We start from the raw sequence: 22928 nt of genomic DNA, 5'->3' as shown, positions 1-22928 counted from the left end.
TTTTGGATTGAAGGTGGTGGATTCGATGCTCATCAAACGGGCTACTTTGGCCTGGATCATGTCAAGTTTCTTCAGTGTTTCTGAAAGTGCATGCAGAGAAATGGATAGTTTTGCATTAGACGGTTGACTTGTGCCTGGCAGATAGATCGTGAGCACGCTTTGGGAAGTCTGGAGATGAGTTACTCACCACAGAATTCCCAGCCGCTGACTTGTTCTTGTAGCCACAGACTTTATATCGTTGGTCCAGTTCAGTTTCTGGTCTATGGACGGCTCGTAGAATATTGCGAATAGATCTGTGTCTGCCGAACCCAAAACCTTACACTACGTATTCACACCCTTTTCTCTGTTTCATTATACTCCCTATTACCCTCGTCATCCAAGGAGTCCTGACTTTGGTACCACTATCATTCACCCTTCTTATAAGCGGCCTGTGCCTGCAGCATTTCCCCTTTGAAGATTACTCATTGTATCTTTACAATTTTTCATGTCAATCTTTTGGTTTCATTTCACCCATTTTATCCCATTGAAGTTAATCCTTTTCCAATTTGGAAGTTCTACTTTACATTGGCCATTGCTTCTCTCCATTACTAGTCGAAGCAGCAGTGGCCGTGTCTCCGGAGTGGAGTCTGGCCCTGTAACTCAGAGGGCTAAGGAAAAGAGGAGGAAGGCAGTGTTAATCGGGGACTCGACAGTAAGGGGGTCGGACAGGCGTTTTTGCGGAGGCAGGCGGGAGTCTCGGATGGTGGTCTGCCTCCCTGGGGCCGGGATCCAGGATGTCGCTGGTCGAGTCCCAGAAATCCTGAGGGGGGAGGGAGAGGAGCCAGAGGTAGCGGTACATATTGGTACCGCTGATGTGGGAAGGAAGGGGGAAGGGGGTCATGAAAAGAGAGTATAGGGAATTAGGGAGACAGCTGAGAAGGAGGAAAGCAAAGGTCGTAATCTTAGGATTGCTGCCTGTGCCACGGGAAGGTGAGGGCAGGAATGGAGTAAGGTGGAGAATGAATGTGTAGCTGAGGGACTGGTGCAGGGGGCAGGGATTCAGGTTCCTGTACCATTGGGACCTCTTTAGGGGCAGGTGTGACCTGTACCTAAAAAACGGGTGGCACCTGAATCCCAGGGGGACCAATATCCTGGCGGGAAGGTTGGCTAAGGCTACAGGGGAGAGTTTAAACTAGCTAGATTGAGGGGAGGGGATCGAGACGAGGTGACTGGGAGCGAGGAAGTTAGCTCACAAACAGAGAAGGGTTATCGTCAATGCAAGAGTGAGGATGGACGGGGGATAGAGAAGGGGAGAACTCAGAACAAAGGATTAAGATGTGTTTACTTTAATGCCAGGAGTATAGTGAATAAAGGGGATGAGCTCAGAGCATGGATCGATGCCTTGAAGTGTGATGTCGTGGCCATTACGGAGACTTGGATGTCACAGGGACAGGACTGGATACTCTAGGTGCCGGGATTCAGATGTTTCAGGAAGGACAGGGAGGGAGGCAAGAGAGGGGGTGGAGTGGCTCTGCTGATCAGGGATAGTGTCACAGCTGTCGAGAAGGTGTGTGCTGTGGAGGGATTGTCTGCAGAGTCTCTGTGGGTGGAAGTTCGGAGTGGGAAGGGGTCGATCACTTTGCTGGGAGTTTTCTATAGGCATGGACATGGAGGTGGAGGAGCAGATAGGGAAACAGATCCTGGAGAGTTGCAATAATAGCAGAGTTGTTGTGATGGGAGACTTTAATTTCCCAAACATAGATTGGAATATCCCTAGGCTAAGGGGATTGGATGGGGAAGAGTTCGTTAAGTGTGTTCAGGAGGGTTTCCTGACACAGCATGTGGCCAAGCCTACAAGAGGAGAGGCTGTACTTGATCTGATACTGATCAATGAACCTGGACAGGTGTGAGATCTCTCAGTGGGAGAGCATCTTGGGGATAGCGATCATAACTCTATCTCCTTTATGCTTGCATTGGAAAAAGAGATGATCAGGCAAGCGAGGAAAGCGTTTATATGGAGTAAGGGGAAATATGAAGACATAAGGCAGCAAATTAGAGGAGTAAATTGGAAGGGGGTATTCTCGGGGAAATGTACTGAAGAGAGGTGGCAGTCTTTCAAGGAATGTCTGTCTAGAGTTCTACAGGACAACGTTCCGAGCAGACAGGGAGAAGTTGGTAGGTTAAAGGAACCGTGGTGTACGAAAGCTGTGCAGGACCTAGTCGAGAAGAAAAGGGAATCATACAACAGGTTCAGAGAGCTTGGCAAAGATAGGGACCTGGATGAGTATGCGGCTTGTAGGAAGGGACTAAAGAAGGAAATTAGGAGAGCCAGAAGAGGTCACGAGCAGGCCTTGGCAGGTAGGATTAAGGAAAACTGAAGCGCTCTATAAATATGTGAAGAGTAAAAGGATGAGACGTGAAGGAATAGGGCCTATAAAAGGTGAAGGCGGGAAAATCTGTACGGAACCAGTAGAAATGGCAGAGGTGCTTAATGAGTATTTTGCCTCAGTGTTCACAGAGGAGAAGGACCTGGGTGGTTGTACTGCGGGCTTGCGGTGGACTGAAAAGATTGAGTATGTGGACTTTAACAAAGAGGTTGTGCTGGAATCTTTGAATGGCATCAAGATGGATAAGTCGCCGGGTCCGGATGGGATGTACCCCAGGTTACTGTGGGAGGCGAGGGAAGAGATTGCAGAGCCTCTGGCGATGACCTTTGCATCGTCGATGGAGATGAGAGAGGTGCCGGAGGACTGGAAGATTGCGGATGTGGTTCCTATTTTCAAGAAGGGGAATAGGGATAGCCCAGGAAATTACCGACCAGTGAGTCTAAACTCAGTGGTTGGTAAGCTGATGGAGAAAATCCTGAGGGACAAGATTTATGAGCATTTAGAGAGGTTTAGTATGCTCAAGAATACTCAGCATGGCTTTGTCAAAGGCAGATCGTGCCTTATGAGCCTAGTGGAGTTCTTCGGAAATGTGACTAAACACATTGATGAAGGGAAAGCGGTAGATGTGGTTTATATGGATTTTAGCAAGGCGTTCAATAAGGTCCCACATGCAAGGCTTCTAGAAAACGTGAGAGGGCATGGGATCCACGGGGCTGCTGCCCTGTTGATCCAGAACTGGCTTGCCCAAAGGAAGCAGAGAGTGGGAATAGATGGGTCTTTTTCTAAATGGAGGTCGGTCAACAGTGATGTGCCCCAGGGATCTGTTCTGGGACCCTTGCTGTTTGTCATTTTCATAAATGACCTGGATGAGGAAGTGGAGGGATGGGTTGGTAAGTTTGCCGACGACACGAAGGTTGGTGGGGTTGTGGATAGTCTGGAGGGATGTCAGAAGTTACAGACGGACATAGATAGCATGCAAGACTGGGCGGAGAAGTGGCAGATGGACTTCAACCAAGATAAATGCGTAGTGGTCCATTTTGGCAGGTCGAATGGGATGAAGGAGTACAATATAAAGGGAAAGACTCTTAGTACTGCAGAGGATCAGAAGGACCTTGGAGTCCGGGTCCATAGGACTCTGAAATCGGCCCCGCAGGTGGAGGAGGTGGTTAAGAAAGCGTATGGTGTGCTGGCCTTTATCAATCGAGGGATTGAGTTTAGGAGTCCGGGGATAATGATGCAGCTATATAAGACACTCATCGGACCCTACTTGGAGTACTGCGCTCAGTTCTGGTCACCCCATTACAGGAAGGATGTGGAAAAGATTGAAAGGGTGCAGAGGAGATTTACAAGGATGTTGCCTGGATTGAGTGGCATGCCTTATGAGGATAGGCTGAGGGAGCTCGGTCTTTTCTCCTTGGAGAGACAGAGGATGAGAGGAGACCTAATAGAGGTATATTACTTGTTGAGAGGCATAGATCGGGTGGACTCTCAGAGGCTTTTTCCCAGGGTGGAAATGGCTGCTACAAGAGGATACAGGTTTAAGCTGCTGGGGGGTAGGTACAGGGGAAATGTTAGGGGGAAGTTTTTCACACAGAGGGTGGTGGGCGAGTGGAATCGGCTGCCGTCCGTGGTGGTGGAGGCAAACTCAATAGGGCCTTTTCAGAGACTCCTGGATGAGTACATGGGACTTAATGGGATGGAGAGTTATAGGTAGGCCTAAAAGGTAGGGATATGGTCGGCACAATTTGTGGGGCCGAAGGGCTTGTTTTGTGCTGTGGTTTTTCTATGTTTCTATGTTCTATGATATTATACTGATGCTTACCAAATGTTCCTGCACAGGTACCTGATCCAATTTGGTCCACATCATTCCAGGGCAGCAAGCCCCGAAATATTTCTATCTTACCTGGACTAAGAACATGCTGGTCAAGGAAGTTCGCCTGAATATAGACTCAGAGAGTCATAGAGGTTTACATCATGGAAACAGGCCCTTCACCCCAACTTGTGCATGCCGCCCCCTTTTGATAACCATTCACTAGTCCCAATTGCTCGCGTTTCGCCCATATCCCACTGTACCCATCTTATCCATGTAATTGTCTCAACGCTTTTTAAAAGACAAAATTGTTCTCGCCTCGATTACTACGTTTGGCAGCTTGTTCTAGACACTCACCATCCTTTGTGTGAACAAATTGCCCCTCTGGACCCTTTTGTAGCCTCTCAACGTAAACCTATGCCCTCTCATTTTAGACTCCCCTACCTTTGGAAAAAGATATCGACTATCTCGCTGATCTGTGCCCCTCATTATTTTATAGACCTCTACAAGATCACCCCTCAGCCTCCTATGCTCCAGAGTAAAAGGTCCCAGTCTATGCAGCCTCTCCTTATTACTCAAACCATCAAGTCCCGGTAGCATTCTAGTAAAACTTCTCTGCACTCTTTCACTCTTTTCAGTTTAATAATATAATTTCTATAATAGGATGACCAGAACTGTACGCAGTATTCCAAGTGTGGCCTTACCAATGTCTTGTACAAGTTCAACTAGATATCCCAACTCCTGTGTTCAATGTTCTGACCAATGAAAGCAAGCATGCCTAATGCCTTCTTCACCACTCTGTCCACTTGTGGCTCCACTTTCAAGGGACTATGAACATGTACCCCTGGATCTCTTGTTCTGTAACTCTCCCCAAAGCCCTACCATTAACTGAGTAAGTCCTGCCCTAATTCGATCTCCCAAAATGCATCACCAGGCATTTATCTAAATTAAACTCCATCTGTCATTCGTCAGCACACTGGCCCAATTGATGAAGATCCCATTCCAATCCTACATAACTTTCTTCACTGTCCACTATGCCGCAAATCTTGGTGTCATCTGCAAACTTATTAACCATGCCTCCTAAATTCTCATCCAAATCATTAATACAAAATGATAAATAACAGTGGTCCAAGAACAGATCCCTGAGGCACACTGCTGGTTACAGGTCTCCAGTTTGAAAAACAACCCTCCACAACCACTCTCTGTCTTCTGTCATCCAGCCAATTTTGTATCGATTTGGCTACCTCACCCTGGATCCCGTGAGATTTAACCTCATGCAACAACCTACCATGTGGTACCCTGTCAAAGGCTTTGTCCATGTAGACAACATCAACTGCACTGTCCTCATCGACCTTCTTGATTAACCCTTCAAAAAATCAAATTCGTGATTTTCCACTCTCAAAGCCATGCTGACTGTCACTGATCAGTCCTTGCCTCTCTAAATGCCTGTAAATCCTGTCCCTCAGAATACCTTAACAATCTACCCACTATAGATCTGAAGCTCACCGGCCTGTAGTTGCTGGACTGTTCCTTGCAGCCCTTTTTAAACAAAGGTACAATATTTGCCTCCAATCTTAAGGCACCTCAACTGTAGCTGTCGATTATTCAAATATCTCTGCTGGGCTCGCAATTTCCTCATTAGCATCCCACGACGTCCTGGGATACATTTCATCAGGTCCTGCGGGTTTACCTATCTTGATGCGCTTTAAGGCTTCCAGCACCCCTTTCTCGGTTAAATGTACACTCCTCAAGACATCATTATTTATTTCCCCAAGTTTCCCAACATCCATGCCTTTCACAACAGTAAATACTGATGAGAAATATTCATTTGGGATCTCACCCATCTGTTGTCGATCTGCTCATAGATGAGCTTGTTGATCCTCAAGAGCCCCTACTCTCTCGCAAGTTACTCTTTTGCCCTTAATGTATTTGTTGAATCTTTTTGGGTTCTCCTTTGCCTTATCTACCCAAGCAATCTCGTTTCCCCTTTTTAGCCTCCTGACTTCTCTCTTAACTCTACTCCTACACCCTCGAGTCTTCAAGTGATCCACTTCATCCCAGCTGCCTATCCATGTCATGCGCCTTCTCAGCCGGGGCCTCAAAGTCCCGAGTCATCCAGGGTTGCCTTCTTCTACCAGCCTTGCCCTTCACTCTAAGAGGAATGTGCTTACCCTGAACGCTGGTGAACACACTTTTGAAAGCCTCCCACTTACCAGACATCCCTTTGTCTACCAACAGACTCCCCAATTAACTTTTGAAAGTTCCTGTCTGATACCATCAAAATTGGCCAAAAGATGTTATCACTGCAGCTGTATAAAACCCTGGTTAGATACCGCTCAGTACTGTGAGCAGACCTGGGCACCACATCCTAGGAATGATGCAACATGTCTGAGAATTTCCTCTCCTCCGTCACCGTTTGCTCTAATAGTATTGTACATCTCACTCCGCTTTTCAAGGAGGGTGAAAGTGGAAAACTAGGGAATTACAGACCGGTTAGTCCAACCTCTGTGATGGAGAAATTGTTGGAGTCCATAATCAATGATAGGTTAACTGAACACCTCGAAAAGGTTCAGTAAATCAGGGAGTGCCAGCATAGATTCGTGACAGATAGGTCATGCCTAACAAAACTCATTGATTTTCTTGAAGAGGGGATTCATGTAGTGGACAAGAGAATGTCTTTGGATGTTGTTTATATGGACTTCCAGAAGGCATTTGAGAAAGTCCCACATAAAGGACTGTTAATTCAGGTAGAAGCGCACGGAATTGATGGCAAATTGCTGACATGGCTGGGAAATTGGTTTAGTGGTAGGCAACAGAAATTAGGGATAATGGGTAGGTACTCAAAATGGCAAGATGCGACGAGTAGGTCTCTGCTGATACCTCAATTATTCACATAATTTGGACTTGGATAATGGCATAGATAGTCATATATCCAAATTTGCTGACGACACAAAGTTAGGTGATATCATAGATCTTGTAGGTATTAGCATGAATTACGAAGGGATCTTGATAGGCGTGGGGAATGGGCAAAGCTGTGGCAGTTGGATTTCAATGTAAGCCTTTCCGGCCCATTCTGGGCCGAAAAAATATGTATCATCGTATTTTCTAGAGATGGTATGAAGTTAAATATAGTGGGTGTCCAAAGAGACTGGGGGGGTTTCCGGTGCATAGATCTTTAAACTGCCACGTACAGGGGCAGAAAATAATCAAGATGACTAATGGAAAGCTGGTCTTTATACCTAGAGGACTGGAGTATTTATTATGATGCAGAAGTCATACTGAAACTGTACAAAACCCTGGCTAGATACCACTTGGTACTGTGAGCATATCTGGGCACCACATCTTAGGAAGGATGTATAGGCCTTGCAGGGAGTACTGAAAAGATTTGCAAGAATGACACCCGAACTTCACGGAGAGATTACAACAAATTAGGCCTCTTTCCCCCAGAATTTAGAAGGTTAAGGGGATGATCTGATGGAAGTCTTCAGGAAATTAACAGGAAAGGACATGGAAGATAAAGATAAATTATTTCCACTGCATACAGATTCTAGAACGAGGGGACAACTATGGGTGGCACGGTGGCGCAGTGGTTAGCACTGCTGCCTTACAGTTCCACATGGAAACGAAGAATAGGTAGGCAAGGTAATCAGCTTGGATGTGAAGAAAATGAACAAATATCTTCAATGAAAAGACATGGTTCTTTGTGTAACAGCAACTGCACTGAAAATCACCCCCACAGTCAAAATCAATGATGCCAGAGATCGTTACCTTTAAAAAAAGTGGAATGTCGTGCGTGATGCATCTTTTTAGTTGGACAATAAAATGATAAGTTTCTGAACCATTGAAATTTAATTACCAATTAAAAGTGTATAAGAACGCGGTATGAATGAATGGGAAGCGGTGAAGATTTCTGGGGGAACTTCGGGAATTCGAGAGAAACTCAGGTACGAGAATGCTTCGAAAAGAAAAATGTATGTTTGATCGAAGCAAAGAATGTTGAAAATGTCGAAGGTTGCAACAGACTTGTGTTGATTGGTCAAACCCGTACCACAAATTGTGCTATTTAGTATATTTCAAAAGTATGCACGGAAAACACCTCCACATGTTTTAATTAAAATGAAGATTGTGTAATTAATGTATTGGCATGCAATAAGAAACCCTTATTCATAATTTTGTTGCCTACAGACTTGAATACTCCCAACGCGGACTGCATTGGCTGGTGTCACACATTCTGCACTCTGTAGGCTTGAGGTTCTCGAAAACTTGGTGATCTGTGTTCCTACTCACCCCAAGTCCCATTCAACTTTCAGCCTTGTTCTCGCTGGCCCCTATGAGCTCCCGGTAAAGCAGCAACTCATCTATGTGATCAATATATGCCCCCAACCCTCCCTGCTATCTATGCCCATACCTTTAAGGAACCACATGTGCACGGCTGTGCATAACAGAAATAAACCAGGCTGCACATTTAAACAAATCACCCACTCAGACAAAAAGAAAATTAGAGGGAACTTTGATCTGCCCTCATGTAATTCTGACCTCATGAGCATTTCCGATTTTAATTGCTACACCACTACTGGCCATATGTTCAGTTACCTCAGTCTTAAGCTCTGAAATTCCGACCTTAAATCCGCTGCTACTCTACCACTCTTTCTTAGTTGTATGGATTGCTTAAATTCATTTTCCTCAGTGTCGACTCATGAAACTACGTGTCTGATCACAAAGTCACAAAAAGTCGCAACAGGGCAAAGGGCGGCCATTTGGCCCATCCTCTGCACTGGCCCACTAGTCCCACTCTCTTGCATTATGCCCAAATTTTGTGCTTTATAATGCTCTTGTGAAGCACCTTGGGACGTTTTATTCCATTAAAAGTGTTGTTGTTGTCGGGAATAGGAAGAGAATGGCGTTTGTCAAAAGCGGAGTTTTTATGGAACAATTACAACAAACTAACATGAGGGATGGAATTTCGGACACGCTGCCTTCTGTGCAGAGATGAACGTGGGATGCCACAAATAAGTTTTTTTAAACTTCGTTGATTATTTTGTCAGTTCCATCTATGCTTTAACGGAGATTCCCAATGTTTCAGGCATTTCATTACTTCGAGTTTTTCCATTTATTTCATTCGTATTATTGCATCTCAAGTATAGTATAACATCGCCACAGAATCCTCTTGTTTATGACATTGAAATCTTTTTTCCAGTTATTTTATTTGAACATTGTTTTTACAATTTTATTCTTAAAAATGCAGCGTGAATTTCAACTTGGAAATAGTGTTCCCATGAAAGCAACATCTGGCTCAATTGCATTGTGAACCCCATCAACTTTACATGTAAAGAATTGTCAAATATTGCGAAGTCAATGGGGGAAAGAGGAATGTAGTAGGGTTAAATAGGTAGCTCTTGCAAGGAGAGGACACAAGGCGAATGCTCCGCTTCTGCGCTGTTCGAGTCAATGATTCATTGGAACAATTTAACCCATCAAACATTTCTTCGTATTCATTTCTTGTCTCAGAAGGATAATATAACATTTAGGCGCAAAAATGCAAACCAGCAAACCAAAACTGGAGGACAGAATGGCAAATATTTCTACCGCAACAGTATATTTCCCAGGAGAACTTACATACGCTGGAATGAAAGTTATCCAAACGGCACAAAAGATAAGCATACTAAAAGTGATGTGTTTCGCTTCGTTGAAATTATCAGGAAGTTTTCGAGCGAGAAAGGCAGCCACGAAACACACGCAAGACAGAAATCCAATGTAACCTAATACACAGTAAAAGGCTAACGCTGACCCTACATGGCATTCATAGACTATTATCTCCTTAAAATAGTCACTGTTTTTCTCAGGATGGGGTGGCGAGAGAGTTAGCCAGACAGCACATATTAAACTTTGTACAAGTGCTAGAACTAAAACAGTTAAACGCTGTTGTGTGGGTCCAAACCACTTCATGAGATTGTTGTTCGGAAGCGTTGCATTGAATGCCATCACCACAACAATTGTTTTGCACAGAACGCAAGAAATGCAAAGAACAAATGTAATACCAAATGCTACATGGCGTAATGCACAGGACCAAACTGAAGGTTCTCCGATGAATGTCACTGAGCACAAAAAACAAAGCGTTAACGCGATAAGAAGCAAAAAGCTCAACTCCGAGTTGTTCGCCTTAACAATAGGTGTGTTTCTGTGAAGGTAGAACGTTACAAAAACAATGATACTAATGCAGGCTCCAAGTAATGCGAGCGAGACCAAAATAATCCCCATGATTTCCTCAAAGGAAAGAAACTGAATTTCCTTCGGTATGCATTGGTCTCTGTGATCATTAGACCGGTATTCCATCGGACAGCGAATGCATTCTGTTGAGTCTAAAGACAAACACAGTCGAAACTGAAAGTGAAATGATTCAATTCATTCCATATTCGGAGATGAATCGTAGCTAAATTATTTGTGACATGCGTACTCCTGCTTATTCTTACCAGTCGTGTTGCTTATTTCACCCTCAGCACAGCGTATGCAGTCAAAGCAGCAAATGGGTTGACCTTTTATTTCTGCCCTTCTTGTTCCATTCGGGCAGGGGTCGGAGCAAACTGCTTTTGGAACCTTGTTTTAGAGAATAAAATGCAATAGATAGTCATCTTGTACTTTGTTTCTACCACCTTAACATTCACTGCCTTTAAGGGCGAAAGGGTCTACATTGCTCGTGGGAGTGTGATCAGGGAATCCTGAGTGCGTATGATCCCCATCTTCCTCCCCTCTCCTTTCTGAAAAATGGTGATTCATTCTTGGGCGCCATCTTCTGGCTCTTCCTTCTCTTATTTCTTCTGATAGTTATTCCCCGAATATGAACCCATGCAGCAATTGCTAGCAAGCTATTTCAGCCCAAGATCTAAGTGCAAAGCGAGGCCACTGGCCAGACGGAGTCACCGAAATAGGACCAGTTGCTCAACCTCTGCTTGGTTCCATCCACCCCACACTCCAAAGCTCAAATCCCCTTGGGTTCTGGGGCAAGTGATGTCATTAACTCATATAATCACGCAGCGCGAAAGGAAAATTGCATTGAATGTATAAAGAAGGGCAAAATTAATTACAGGCGACAAGTATTAAATTGATACGGCAACGGAGAAGCCTGAGGCACGCGTTAGCAAAACTTTGAGGTTTTCGTGAGTTAAGAAGGCTTCCAGAAAGGCGTAAAGGTTCATTGGCTTGGCTTTCTACACAGAGGTAGACTCAAAAGTGAGGAAGTTATGCGTGACATTTATAAATCACTGTTTATGCCTCATAGAATCCCTACGGTGCAGAAGGAGAATTCGGCCCATCGAGTGTGCAACGACCACAATCCCAGCCAGGGATTTACCCCGCTAATCCCCCTGACACTAGGTTTAACTTAGCATGGTCAATCAACCGAACCCGCTCATCTTTGAATTTTGGGAGGAAACCGGAGCACCCGGAGGAAACCCACGCAGACATTGCGACAACGTGCAAACTCCACACAGTGACCTGAGGCCGAAATTGAACCCGGGCAGCTGGCGCTGTGAGGCAGCAGTGCTAACCACTGTGCCATCGTGCCGCCTCGGGTGGTTTATTGAGTCTTATTCCGGACACATACAGAAGGAAGAATATCAAGCCCTTGGAGGCGGTGCAGAAAGATTCCCTGGAATGATGGGATTTCAAATATATGGCAGAGAGAATCCGAAGTTATTCTACCTCGAGCAAAAGGTATTAAATAAAATTGTACAAAGGGGTTTTGATAGAGCACATAAGGAGATAGTCCCTCCAGAAGTAGAAACGGCAGATTAAAGTGATTTGCAAAAAAAACCAGAAGAATAAGAAGAAAATAGCGTTTCACAAAGTGCCTGAAATTGTGCCGAAGCAGATTCATGAAGTAGGTTTCAAAAGGAAATTGAAGAAATACCTGAAACAATTACAAGGTTCTGAGGGGAAAGCAGCGATAATATTGGATCGATCTTTCAATGCGCTGTCACAGAAAGCGTGGGCCGAATGGTCGCTTTCGATGTTATATTATGATTTTGTGCGGAAGCTCATTGGGCCCACGTGCATGTTTCCGCAGGTGGAAAAAAGTTATCTGATTCGTCTCACTGCCGATCAAGTCGCGGTTGGTTTATCGCAAAACACAGACAGAGCACTGGCACCCGAACATATTCTAAAATTGAAATAGGTCTTAGCTATTGTGTCTCGCGCACTTGATAATTAATTTAATCAGCATTTACTCGAAATACATCGCATAACAGAAAAGCTCAAATTAGACCAATGTTGGTAAATGACAACTTTATATATTCTGGAGCAACGGTATTTGGCAATCGTTAACTACATATGAAACTTTGTTCCCTTAGCGAGTTTGGGCACTTTTACCGGTTCGATTTCTTCCTAACGCCGAGAGCAAATCCGGATAAGCAGCCGTGAGATCACCCCATATACTGTCATGAATGGAATATCCTTACCATGATCTGAGAGCCACTCCATTTTATTTCATCTTTGCTTATGACAAATTCTTGTCCTGGCAATGCAGATCCATCATAGTATCCAACAGTTACAATCTTCGTGCCACCAAATGCATCTGGCTGCCAGTTGACAATATCATAAGTTGGGACTGGGTCGCCATTTTCATCAAAATATACCGTTTCGCCAATCATTGTTCTAAATTTTACTGCTTTCAGATAATGCAGTAGCTTTACAAAAGGAAATAGAACGGTTAAAAATATCAACGGTAAATTCTTTCAAATATGCATGTATCAAAGTCAAATTTCATTTCCAGAAATGTGTTTGTATCAAAAAAGACATCTCCTCAAAGGGCAAACAACATTCACTGCTTTACTATTCTTTACCTGCCATGGTTGAAAGTTTGAAATGTCTGCACAGCTGTTATTGTAAAATGGTCCTTTACCAGTTGTACACGAAAGCATATCATGGAGAGCATGAGCTATGGCATAAGTGGCTTTATATATGTTGTAAGCAACTCTGTACTCAGTGACATCTGTAAATGCATTGCGGGCAGTGTGTAGATTCTCTTTTGCTGCGCATGCTTGGATCACTGAGTCAGGTTTAGTTCCAGTTGTTCTGTTTTCCGTGTTCTTTAGTGTACAGTTGAATGTCCTCTCCCAAAACTCCTTCACCAAAAGGTTTCCTGGGTACACAGCCGGGTGAATGTCCATCAGGAATTCGTTCAGCCCTGGCAAGCTGACTTTACGAATTGCAATTCCAATCGCGCCAGAAATAAATTGTCTGCTTTTTCCAGGTGGGAGAGGAGATGTTGTAATCCAGGCTTCGCTTCCTACCCACTGCACTCCGGTGATATTTTGCTGTGCTATTCCTCTGAGCAAAATAGCCATATCCGATCGAGACAGAAAGGCCACAACGACGGATGTGGATGATGTCTTTATGGTGTGTATAACATTGAGCAGCTTTTCCTGAGAGTATTTTTTATGAAAGGACTCAGAGAAAGCGATGCAAACGCCTGACCTGCGTACGATTTCCATGAAAGCTTGCATTCCAAAGTTACCATAGTCATCGTCACTTTTAATCGTCCCGATCCACGTCCAGCCAAAGTGACTGACGAGTTGGGCTAACGCTCTCACCTGAAAATAATCACTCGGTATTGTTCTGAAAAAGGACGGATATTCGATCCTGTTACTCAGGCACACGCAGGTGGAAACGTAGCTAACCTACAGGAGACAAAGGAGAAGATCAGATTAATCTTCATCAAAGCAGAAAGAAATACCTGAATTCATATAGTACCTTTCAGGAGCCGAGGGCGTCACAAATAGATTTACAGCCAACTAAGTTTTTTGTTGGAAGTGCAGTTATGGGTTGTAATATAGGAAAACCCGCAGTCAAACAGTTCACAACAAACACCTGAAAGCAATAATGAAATAAATGACCAGTTCATCTATTTAAAGTGTAGCCTGAGGGGTGGATATTGGTCAGATACTTAGAAACTCGCCCACTCTTCTTTGTGGGATTTTATGCCCACATGAGAGGGCAGATTCGGTGTAAAGTCGCATTCGAACAAGCTGCAACCACCCGACTTGGAGACGAGCGAGTGGTAAGCACTGAGCTGGAGCTGACGCATTAGGACATGAGTCATTAATGTTACATTATACCATTAATCCCTCAATCGCTTTAATTGAAGAGTTGATATATGCAATATTCTAAGGCGATGCGAATTTACAATAATGGGCAATTGGTTTGCATCAAAATTTTCAGAATCCCTCAGATGTATTCGTAAATTGTTGCTTTTTAGGTCGTTTGGTGACATGCTTTCGTAAAGGTCAAACATCTTGTCGGCTCTACTCCCGCCTCCTTCAGAATAATTAGAACAAAGAACAAAGAAAATTACAGCACAGGGATAGGCCCTTCGGCCCTCCAAGCCTGCGCCGACCATGCTGCCCGACTGAACTAAAAACGCCTACCCTTCCGGGGACCATATCCCTCTATTCCCATCCTATTCATGTATTTGTCAAGACGCCCCTTAAAATTCACTACCGTATCCGCTTCCACTACCTTCTCCGGCAACGAGTTCCAGCTACCACCACTCTCTGTGTAAAAAATCTGCCTCGTACATCTCCTTTAAACCTTGCCCCTCGCACCTTAAACCTGTGCCCCCTATTAATTGACTCTTCCACCCTGGGAAAAATTAATAGGCTTCTGTGAAGTTTGCGGGGGAAATGTAATCCACATAATAAATGCATCTCTCTCATCCTATATTACCTCGTTATTTAACTCACAAATCAAATCAATATAATTTGACTAATAATCTGAATTTTCTGTCAAGGCAAGTAGGTCAATTGTTTCACTTAAGAAATTTCCAGGCAATCAGGTCATTATACTCATCAGTGATTTCAGATAGAATCGTTACATAACTAACAATGCATCCAAAGGAAATCACCCAAGTGAGAGTATCTTAACGATGATATGTGCTAAAAAGAGGGCAGGGCTGTTTAACATATATGAAAGGAAATCTGAAATACGTAATAGTATTAGACATTCCAAGCCTTGGCGTCGAAATTTTCATCATCAAAAAACAGGACAGCATTATAAATCAGTGGTTAGTTTTGTAAATTAGAATTCCAGAACTGCAAAACTATGAAGATTCGACAACAACCGTAAGAATAATCTGATCAATTTTATAACTGAAAACATAGAATTGAAATTATCTGTTAAACTACAAATGTATTTGTTGAAATTAAAGAGCTATGAATTACATTTTAAATATTGACAATATTTATCGTTACTAGTTCCATATTTCTTATTTGTAAGCCAAGTGTTACACTCTATGTAAATCAGTTTTCGAAACAATGTTAATTTCTTTCACGTATATTAATATTCCATTGCTAGTCCATAATATTGATGATATGCTCCATTATATATTTTACCATTGGGACTCTGAAAGGACTGATTAAGTTGGCGATGGCTATGGACTGCGAGGATCCCGAATCTCCAATGATGGCTGAAACGTCAGGTGCTCATTTGCAGGTAAAATCGGGTGCTATTTTCCCCAGTCTGTTTAAAAAGTCAAAGGCTGCTTTTATAGATACTGGAGGATTGCCACAGGAATCGTATATTCGGTAACCCAGGGTCACATTTGGAAGCAACTGTGGATCCTTGTTGATTTGCTCTATAGCAAAAACCATCGCCATTGCCGAACGAAAGAGTTTGTGCCGAAAGCTGCGAAGAAGGCAAGTACAGTTTTAGTTCGGTGAAGCAAACATATCAATTACTGAAAATACTTGTGCGTAAATGCAATACAAGAACCTTTAATGCATTCGGACCAAAATGTATTCGATGTTAAATTTTCAAAGCTCACTCCATAACATACTGACTAGGAAAAAACGAAAAAGACGACAAGTGTTCAAGGACAGTGTTGTAAATAACATCGCCAAAGCATCCTTCAGACATTGCCATTTGAGAACTGAAGCCGCTGACCTGTCCAATAGTTTTGCTGAATTTGAACAGTAATAGATGAAAGCAATACCAGAGCCAATACCGCCAAAACCTGTTTGGAAAATTAGAAGCTGAACTTTTTAAGTTGTCGCATTGAACTGTATCAAGTGCTTCAAAAGTCACGGATATTCCACATTACGTTGGTCCATATAGTCGGATACAGCCGAGTCCTTCGCTAATGTCACTCACATCTTATATTTCTATTTATAAGCAACGCCAGCAAGAAAGGAGTAAAATCTAAACACATCACCACTCGTGTTGCTGCGCTTAACTTACTTTTTAACGCAATGGAACTAATGGCGGCTCCTACAATATATGACGACTGGGTTTGATAAAAAGCAGACGCTTTATTATTAAGATATAATTTCAATCATTAAGAATTTGATCTTTCGGAAGCATCTTAAACATTGCAAGGTAACGCGGAAAGGGACTTCCAGTTTTTGCGTGGGAATTAACTTAAGGCATTTTCTGTTTTAGAAAAATCCTCCATCCTTAAAGTTACAAAGCCAATGTTCAGAATCGATAGGGCGGACTCGAATCCATTCCTTGCTTGCTCCAAAAACCAAATTCAAATCCAATTGAATCCAATTCAAGGTCAAGACAGACAAATAAGATCCAAGCCGTCATTGCATCCCATCTTGGGCTTGATCTGACGACTGGTCTTCGCCAAATTAATTAAAGGCATTACAGCGATTTAACATCTGAGTTGCCTCATCATTAGAAGCACTTACATTTAAAATTTCCATCCATTTCTTGCTTCACCTTACATTCAGATTAGTATTAATCCGGTCATCTTGAAACTATCTTCAAGGCAACTGATCCTGAAGAATGTTTATTTCGCTAAATAGGTACGAATAAATCAGCAATAAACGGATAAATGCGAAGTACCTATATATCCATAGACAGACATTCACACATTTCGTGCATTTTCATTAACAAAGCAATTGGTCACGATTAAGCGGTGTCGCTTATCAGAAGCGCGCCAGGAGCTGAAATATCAAACAACACTCTGATTTAGCTAAAATACTTGCGGTGATAAGATTGCACTCACGTCTTGCATTGAATCGGTTTTGGCGGAATCTCAAAGGAAAGATCCTGAGATTCGACGCTGGCGTGCATGCTGAAAATTCCGCCGAGAAGAATGTCGCCGCCCTTCGATAAACCGAGCAAATCATCCGTCCTCCACCGCTGGCATGTTGGATTCTTCAGCAAACGCACGGGAGCAAGAAGGAACAATGAAAAGCAATACAGAAAAAGGCGATACATTGCGAGAAGCGATTGCCGTTCTCTCACAGTACCGCCAACCTGCTTTATATGCGACCGGATTCACTGAAAACCACGCGACCTTCAATGGCTCAAAGTCCCCGAAGAACGCCACATTAATGTGCTCTCAGTTCAGGAAATGGAAGATTACACAATACAACTGGGGGTTGTTTTACCAGTGACCGAATGATAATTGCTACGGAACAATAAGGAAACTAATTAAACCGTTCCAGATGGAAATTAACTTGCTGACAGTTGAAAAGCTTCAGGGAAACTCGACCAGGTTTGAGCTGCTATACGAACGGTGGAAAATAAATCACACGATAAATACCAGCTCTCTTACCACGCATCTTTGAATTACACACGAGTTAATTTGCAATTTCCTCCATATTTGTGCCCAGATATAGGGGTAATCGCAACGCAAAGCCATTACTTGACGGAATTTGGGAAGTGAGTTATGATTGCAACAACACGCCCATGTTCGCTGATCCTTTGCCTCGGTGTTTTGTTGTAAATGTCACAATACAAACACCTCTGGTTAATGTTTAATTGTAATGTTGCCTGTGCCATTGAATTTATTTATATGAGATATTTAATAACTGATAAGTGGGTTATAATGCCATTCTCAAATATTTGGATCTACATACTTAAATGGTTTACCAACCATTTTAAACCGAACTGGGGGTTGCACAGTGACACAGTCGACTCCAGGCTTGGGTCACTGGTAGGTGGGATTTTCCGTCCTCACCCGCCTCGAAACTGGAAAATCCCGCCCGAGGTCAACGGACCTTTCCATGGTCCATCCCTCACCCGCTCCGATTCCCCTGGCAGGCGGGACGGTAAAATTCGCCCCACTGCCTGTGCGGAGTCTGCACGTCCTCCCCGTGTCTGCGTGGGTTTCCTCCGGGTGCTCCGGTTTCCTCCGTTACTTTCCACCTGGAACGGTTTAATTAGTTTCCTTATTGTTCCGCAGCAATTATCATTGAGTTAGTGGTAAAACAACCCCCAGTTGTATTTGTGTGTGCGCGCGAGTGCAGTCCGAAAGACGTGCTGGTTTGGTGCACTGGCCATGCTAATTCTCCCTCAGTGTACCCAGAGGCGCCGGGATGTGGCGACTAGGGGATTTTCACAGTTTCTTCATTGCGGTGTTAATGTAAGCCTACTTGTGACTTATAATGAAACTTTAACTGTGACAGCAAACTTAAAGTTTTATATATGAAAACAGCCTAGTTGATCCTTCCACACAAACTCAAATCCGGCCATAAAGCGGTCGCAGCTTCAAGTTCCAAAACCTAATACTTGAGTTTCCTTCAGTTGCATTTGCTTACAGACTTTCGTCGAATTGCCACCAGATGTCGAGGCGCACCATGAAGCAACGTCAGCTTTCTCGTGTTCTATTGAAACTATAAAGTCTATCCTCACTGGAACTTACATTGAATTCAAGCATTTGTATGGATTCAGTGTAATTTGCCGTTTAAAAAGTCTAGAAGCTTCTCTAATTGCCGGTTCTTTGTCGGGCGTGTCTAGGAAGTTTGGGTGGCTATTGAGTGTGTTGAAACTATAGCTTTCGTACTGAAAGATGAATTTTAGGTGCGACAATGGCGCTTTCATTAGGTCGCATTATTTGCTATGATTTATGCGCACTTAACACAATTTTATGTCTAGTCTTATTCTAAGGGGACTTACAGCAAATCTGAGCACCACAATGAACACTTGAATGAAGGAATGCTTGAATGGTGTGGTTTGTGGTCTAATTCCCAGCAACTCCCATGGAAAAGATTCCAGACCTTCACCTGTAATGAACTGAGACAAAGATGTTACTGAAAATCATTTTTGACCATCTGGAGCACGCGGCCTATTATTCAACAAAAGGGAAAAAGGTCTATTGTAATATGTCATCAGAGTTTCGTTAACTTGATTGCTGAAGTTTATTCAACAATGGCATTACGTTTTATGTCATCTCCTAATTCCAGGTTCACTGTCGAATATCCTTTAAAACCTTGTGGTTTCTGATTATTTGAGACGTATTTGATGAGCCAAAAAAATCGCGCAAAGCACCAAAACTAGCCTCTTTTTTTTCAAATCAGGTTACTGAAAAAGGTGCACAAGTTCCACCTGCTTGCCTTGTATGGGATGTAAATCGCCCTGCTATCTCCAGAAAACATAGGCACAGGTGGCAAAATAGAAAGGCTTCGAGACTCTCGGTGTGTCCTTAGGTATTGCTGGAAATTCAGCTGCTGAAGTCATGCAGCGTGCCAATGAGCACAGACCTGGTAATCTTCTCGGAATTTGGCTGACAAAGAATATCCTACTTGCCCAGTGGATATGGCGTTGCTGTGATCAGCGAGAATGCATTTCCCGTTGAGATTTTCAGTGGCCGGCGGGAAATCCTGCCATCCAAAATATCGTGCTGATGTGTCTCCAAGCAATAATGTCTATAAGGCAGTGGTTCCCACATTTCCCTATAGCTGTGAAGCATGAGCAACTTGCAATTGTAGCATGAAGCAACGAGATGTATTTCACCTTCGCGGCTTCTGCATTATTAGGTGGCGGGCAGAAATCCGTAATACGGAAGTTCTTGCAAAGTGCTGTATACCTGGTATTGAGAATATGTTCATCAGAGCTAAACTTAGCTAGCTCAGCCAGGTGGTTCACAGGAGAATTACCGCAGAACAAAGACGATATTTTACAACAGCTGAACACTGGAGCCCACACCAAAGGGCCTCCCAAATTAAATACAAAGACATTCTGAACATTTATCTCAGAACCTATAAAATGGACCCCACTCCGTGTGAAGGATAACACTGAACGTTTCAAAATGGGGTATTCTCTGTCAACAAGCAATCTCAATATTTGAAGAGAACAGAGTGAGATTCATGCAGGACAAAGTGAGCACGCCACAGAGACACTGCATTCATCCACCACTCTCACAGTGACTTCATATGTCCTACCTCCAATCTGATCTGCAAACCAGGACACGGTTTAATATCATATAGAAGACACCAGACCAAGACAGCGAATAACTGGTCTCCTTGCTGAACACTCATCCCTTGGAGAGACTGAAGAATCTTTACGCTGCTCAATGGCTGTGACGTTTCTTTTTAGTTTAGAAATTTCCCCTCATTTCATACTTCAAACCTCTCTTTTCTGTTCAATACCCTAGTTAGATGACTTGCCAGGACATTGGTCCCAACGTTATTTAAAGAGGAACCCAACCTAATGAAACAGTGTGTTTCTTCCACGGTGCTGTGCCTGCACTGATAAGAATATAAACCCCTACCTTCCACACCAGTCTTTGAACCACACATTGAACGACCTGTTCTGATTAACCCATATATGTTTACAAATGACGTAGAGATACCGGAGTTGGATTAGGATGGGCACAGTAAGAAGTCTCACAACACCAGGTTAAAGTCTAACATGCTTATTTGGAATGACAAGTTTTCGGAGCGCTGCTCCACTCACCTGATGAAGGAGCAACGCTCCGAAAGCTCGTGATCCCAAATAAACCTGTTGGACTTTAACCTGGTTTTGTGAGACTTCTTACTGTTTACACATACTTCTCGTAAAATGCCAGAGATTAACTTTGCAGCTCTCTGATAGATTTTAAACTCGAGCTGCTCAAGCGACCTCAGTCAATTCTTATTCCTCATTCTAACTGATATCATAGGTACCAATGACAACTGGATCCTTCCCACCACCCTCCCCTACCCTCAAATTTATTTTCCAGCCATAAAAAGCAAAATCACTAGGCGGCAACATAACTTCCGGAGCTCCCTTTCATGGCTGCAGGGAAGCAGAGAACAGTATCTACCAACACCCAACTACTTTCCCTCAACACCTGGCTATATAGTTGGCTACCACAGTCCTTTTTAGCCTTCCACTTTAATGGTCTCCTCTACCAGGTGCCTTGTCAATTATCCATCCGAAGACTTTGCTTTCAGTCATACATCAAGGAACTCCTATGTGTGGGATACAAACATACGCACATACAAACCTACGAATAGGAGCAGGAGTAATCCACTCGGCCACTGGAGTCTACTCGCTATTCAGTAAGATTACGGGTGATCTAATTTCAGACTCAATTTCACATTCCTGTCGACCCGCGATAACATTTAACTTCCATCCACCACCCCTCACTTCCACCTTACCCCCTCCACAGAATCCCCCTCCCCCGCCATCACCCCCTGTTCAATAAGAATCTATCTACCTCTGCCTCAAAAATACTCAACCACATTTTAAGAAAGAGAATTTCAAATTCTCTCAACCATCTGAGACAAATATTTCATCATCTCCGTCTTAAAACGGGGACCCTTTATTTTTAAACACTGGCTCCTAGTTCGAGATCCTCCCAAATCCACGCTGTCAAGTCCACTTGGGATCTCATAATTTTTAATAAAGTCGCCTTTACCCTTTTAAACTCCAACGGATACAAGTCTGGCCTGTCCAAGCTTTCCTTATAAAACAACCCGTCCAGTCCAGATATTAATCTAGTAAACCTTCTCCGAACTGCTTCCAATGCATTCACATCTTTCCTTAAAACAGGAGGCCAACACAATATACAGTCTTCCAGATGTGGACTCACCAGTGCCCTGTATAATAGAACCATAACCTCCTACTCCTGTATTCAATTTCCCTTGCAATAATATTCTATTAGTTTTATTATTAATGGCTGTACCTGCATAATAACCTTTTGCAATTCATGCACGTGGACTCTCAGTTCCCTCTGCATCTCAGAGTTCTGCAACCTCTTACCATTTGGATTTTATGATTATTTTTTATTCGGGCAACTGTACATTTTCCCACATCATAGTCCATTTGCCTGATATTTGCCCACTACCTAACCTATCTATATATATTTCTGGCATTCTTATATCCTCTTCACGAATTACTTTCCTACCTACCTTTGTGGAATTCGCTTTCGGAAGTCGGATCAAAAACTGATGAGACACAGGTTTCTCCGCAAACCTTCTTTATTGCACCGCAGGAGAGATCGCTAGACCATGTGCATCAAGCATGGGTTCGTGAGTCTCTGTCTGGCTTACAAAACAGATTCAGTTATACACGACGGAGATACATCCACATACTTCTGTGTCCCTGCTGATTACACCTGTGGGAAGTGCACCCATCTGCAGCTCCTCCAAAACCGTGTTAGGGAACTGGAGCTGGAGTTGGATGAACTTAGGATCATTAGGGACGCAGAGGTGGCCATAGACAGAAGTTTTAGGAATACAGTTACTCCGAGGAATGAAAACAGATGGGTGACGGTGAGAGGGGCTGGGAGGGAGCAGTCCGTGCAGGGATCCCCGGTGGTCGTTCCCCTTAGCAACAAGTATTCCACTTTGGATACGGTTGAGGGGGATGACATACCAGTGGTGAGCCACAGTGAGAGGATCTCCAGCACTGTGTCCATCTCTGTGGCTCGGGAGGGTAAGGGGCAGAGCGGGAGGGCAATAGTTATTGGGGACTCGTTAGTTAGAGGAATAGATAGGAGGTTCTGTGGCAGCAAAAGAGACTCACGGATGGTATGTTGCCTA

General features: G+C 43.5%; 1 protein-coding gene across 1 annotated transcript; it reads right to left on the bottom strand.

Annotated features, from left to right (window-relative positions):
- Nucleotides 1-9642: 9642 nt before the first annotated feature.
- Nucleotides 9643-17316, bottom strand: LOC144482880 (extracellular calcium-sensing receptor-like). Its single transcript, XM_078201721.1, is given in 6 exon segments — nt 9643-10535; nt 10647-10770; nt 12630-12857; nt 13014-13850; nt 15561-15852; nt 17180-17316. Coding segments are annotated over 6 exon segments (2442 nt in total). The 5' UTR covers nt 17248-17316.
- Nucleotides 17317-22928: the final 5612 nt, after the last annotated feature.

This window comes from Mustelus asterias, chromosome 3, assembly GCF_964213995.1.
Source record: "Mustelus asterias chromosome 3, sMusAst1.hap1.1, whole genome shotgun sequence".
NCBI lineage: Eukaryota > Metazoa > Chordata > Chondrichthyes > Carcharhiniformes > Triakidae > Mustelus > Mustelus asterias.
Note: the sequence above shows the minus strand (reverse complement) of the source record. Positions and strands in the feature narration are given on the sequence as shown.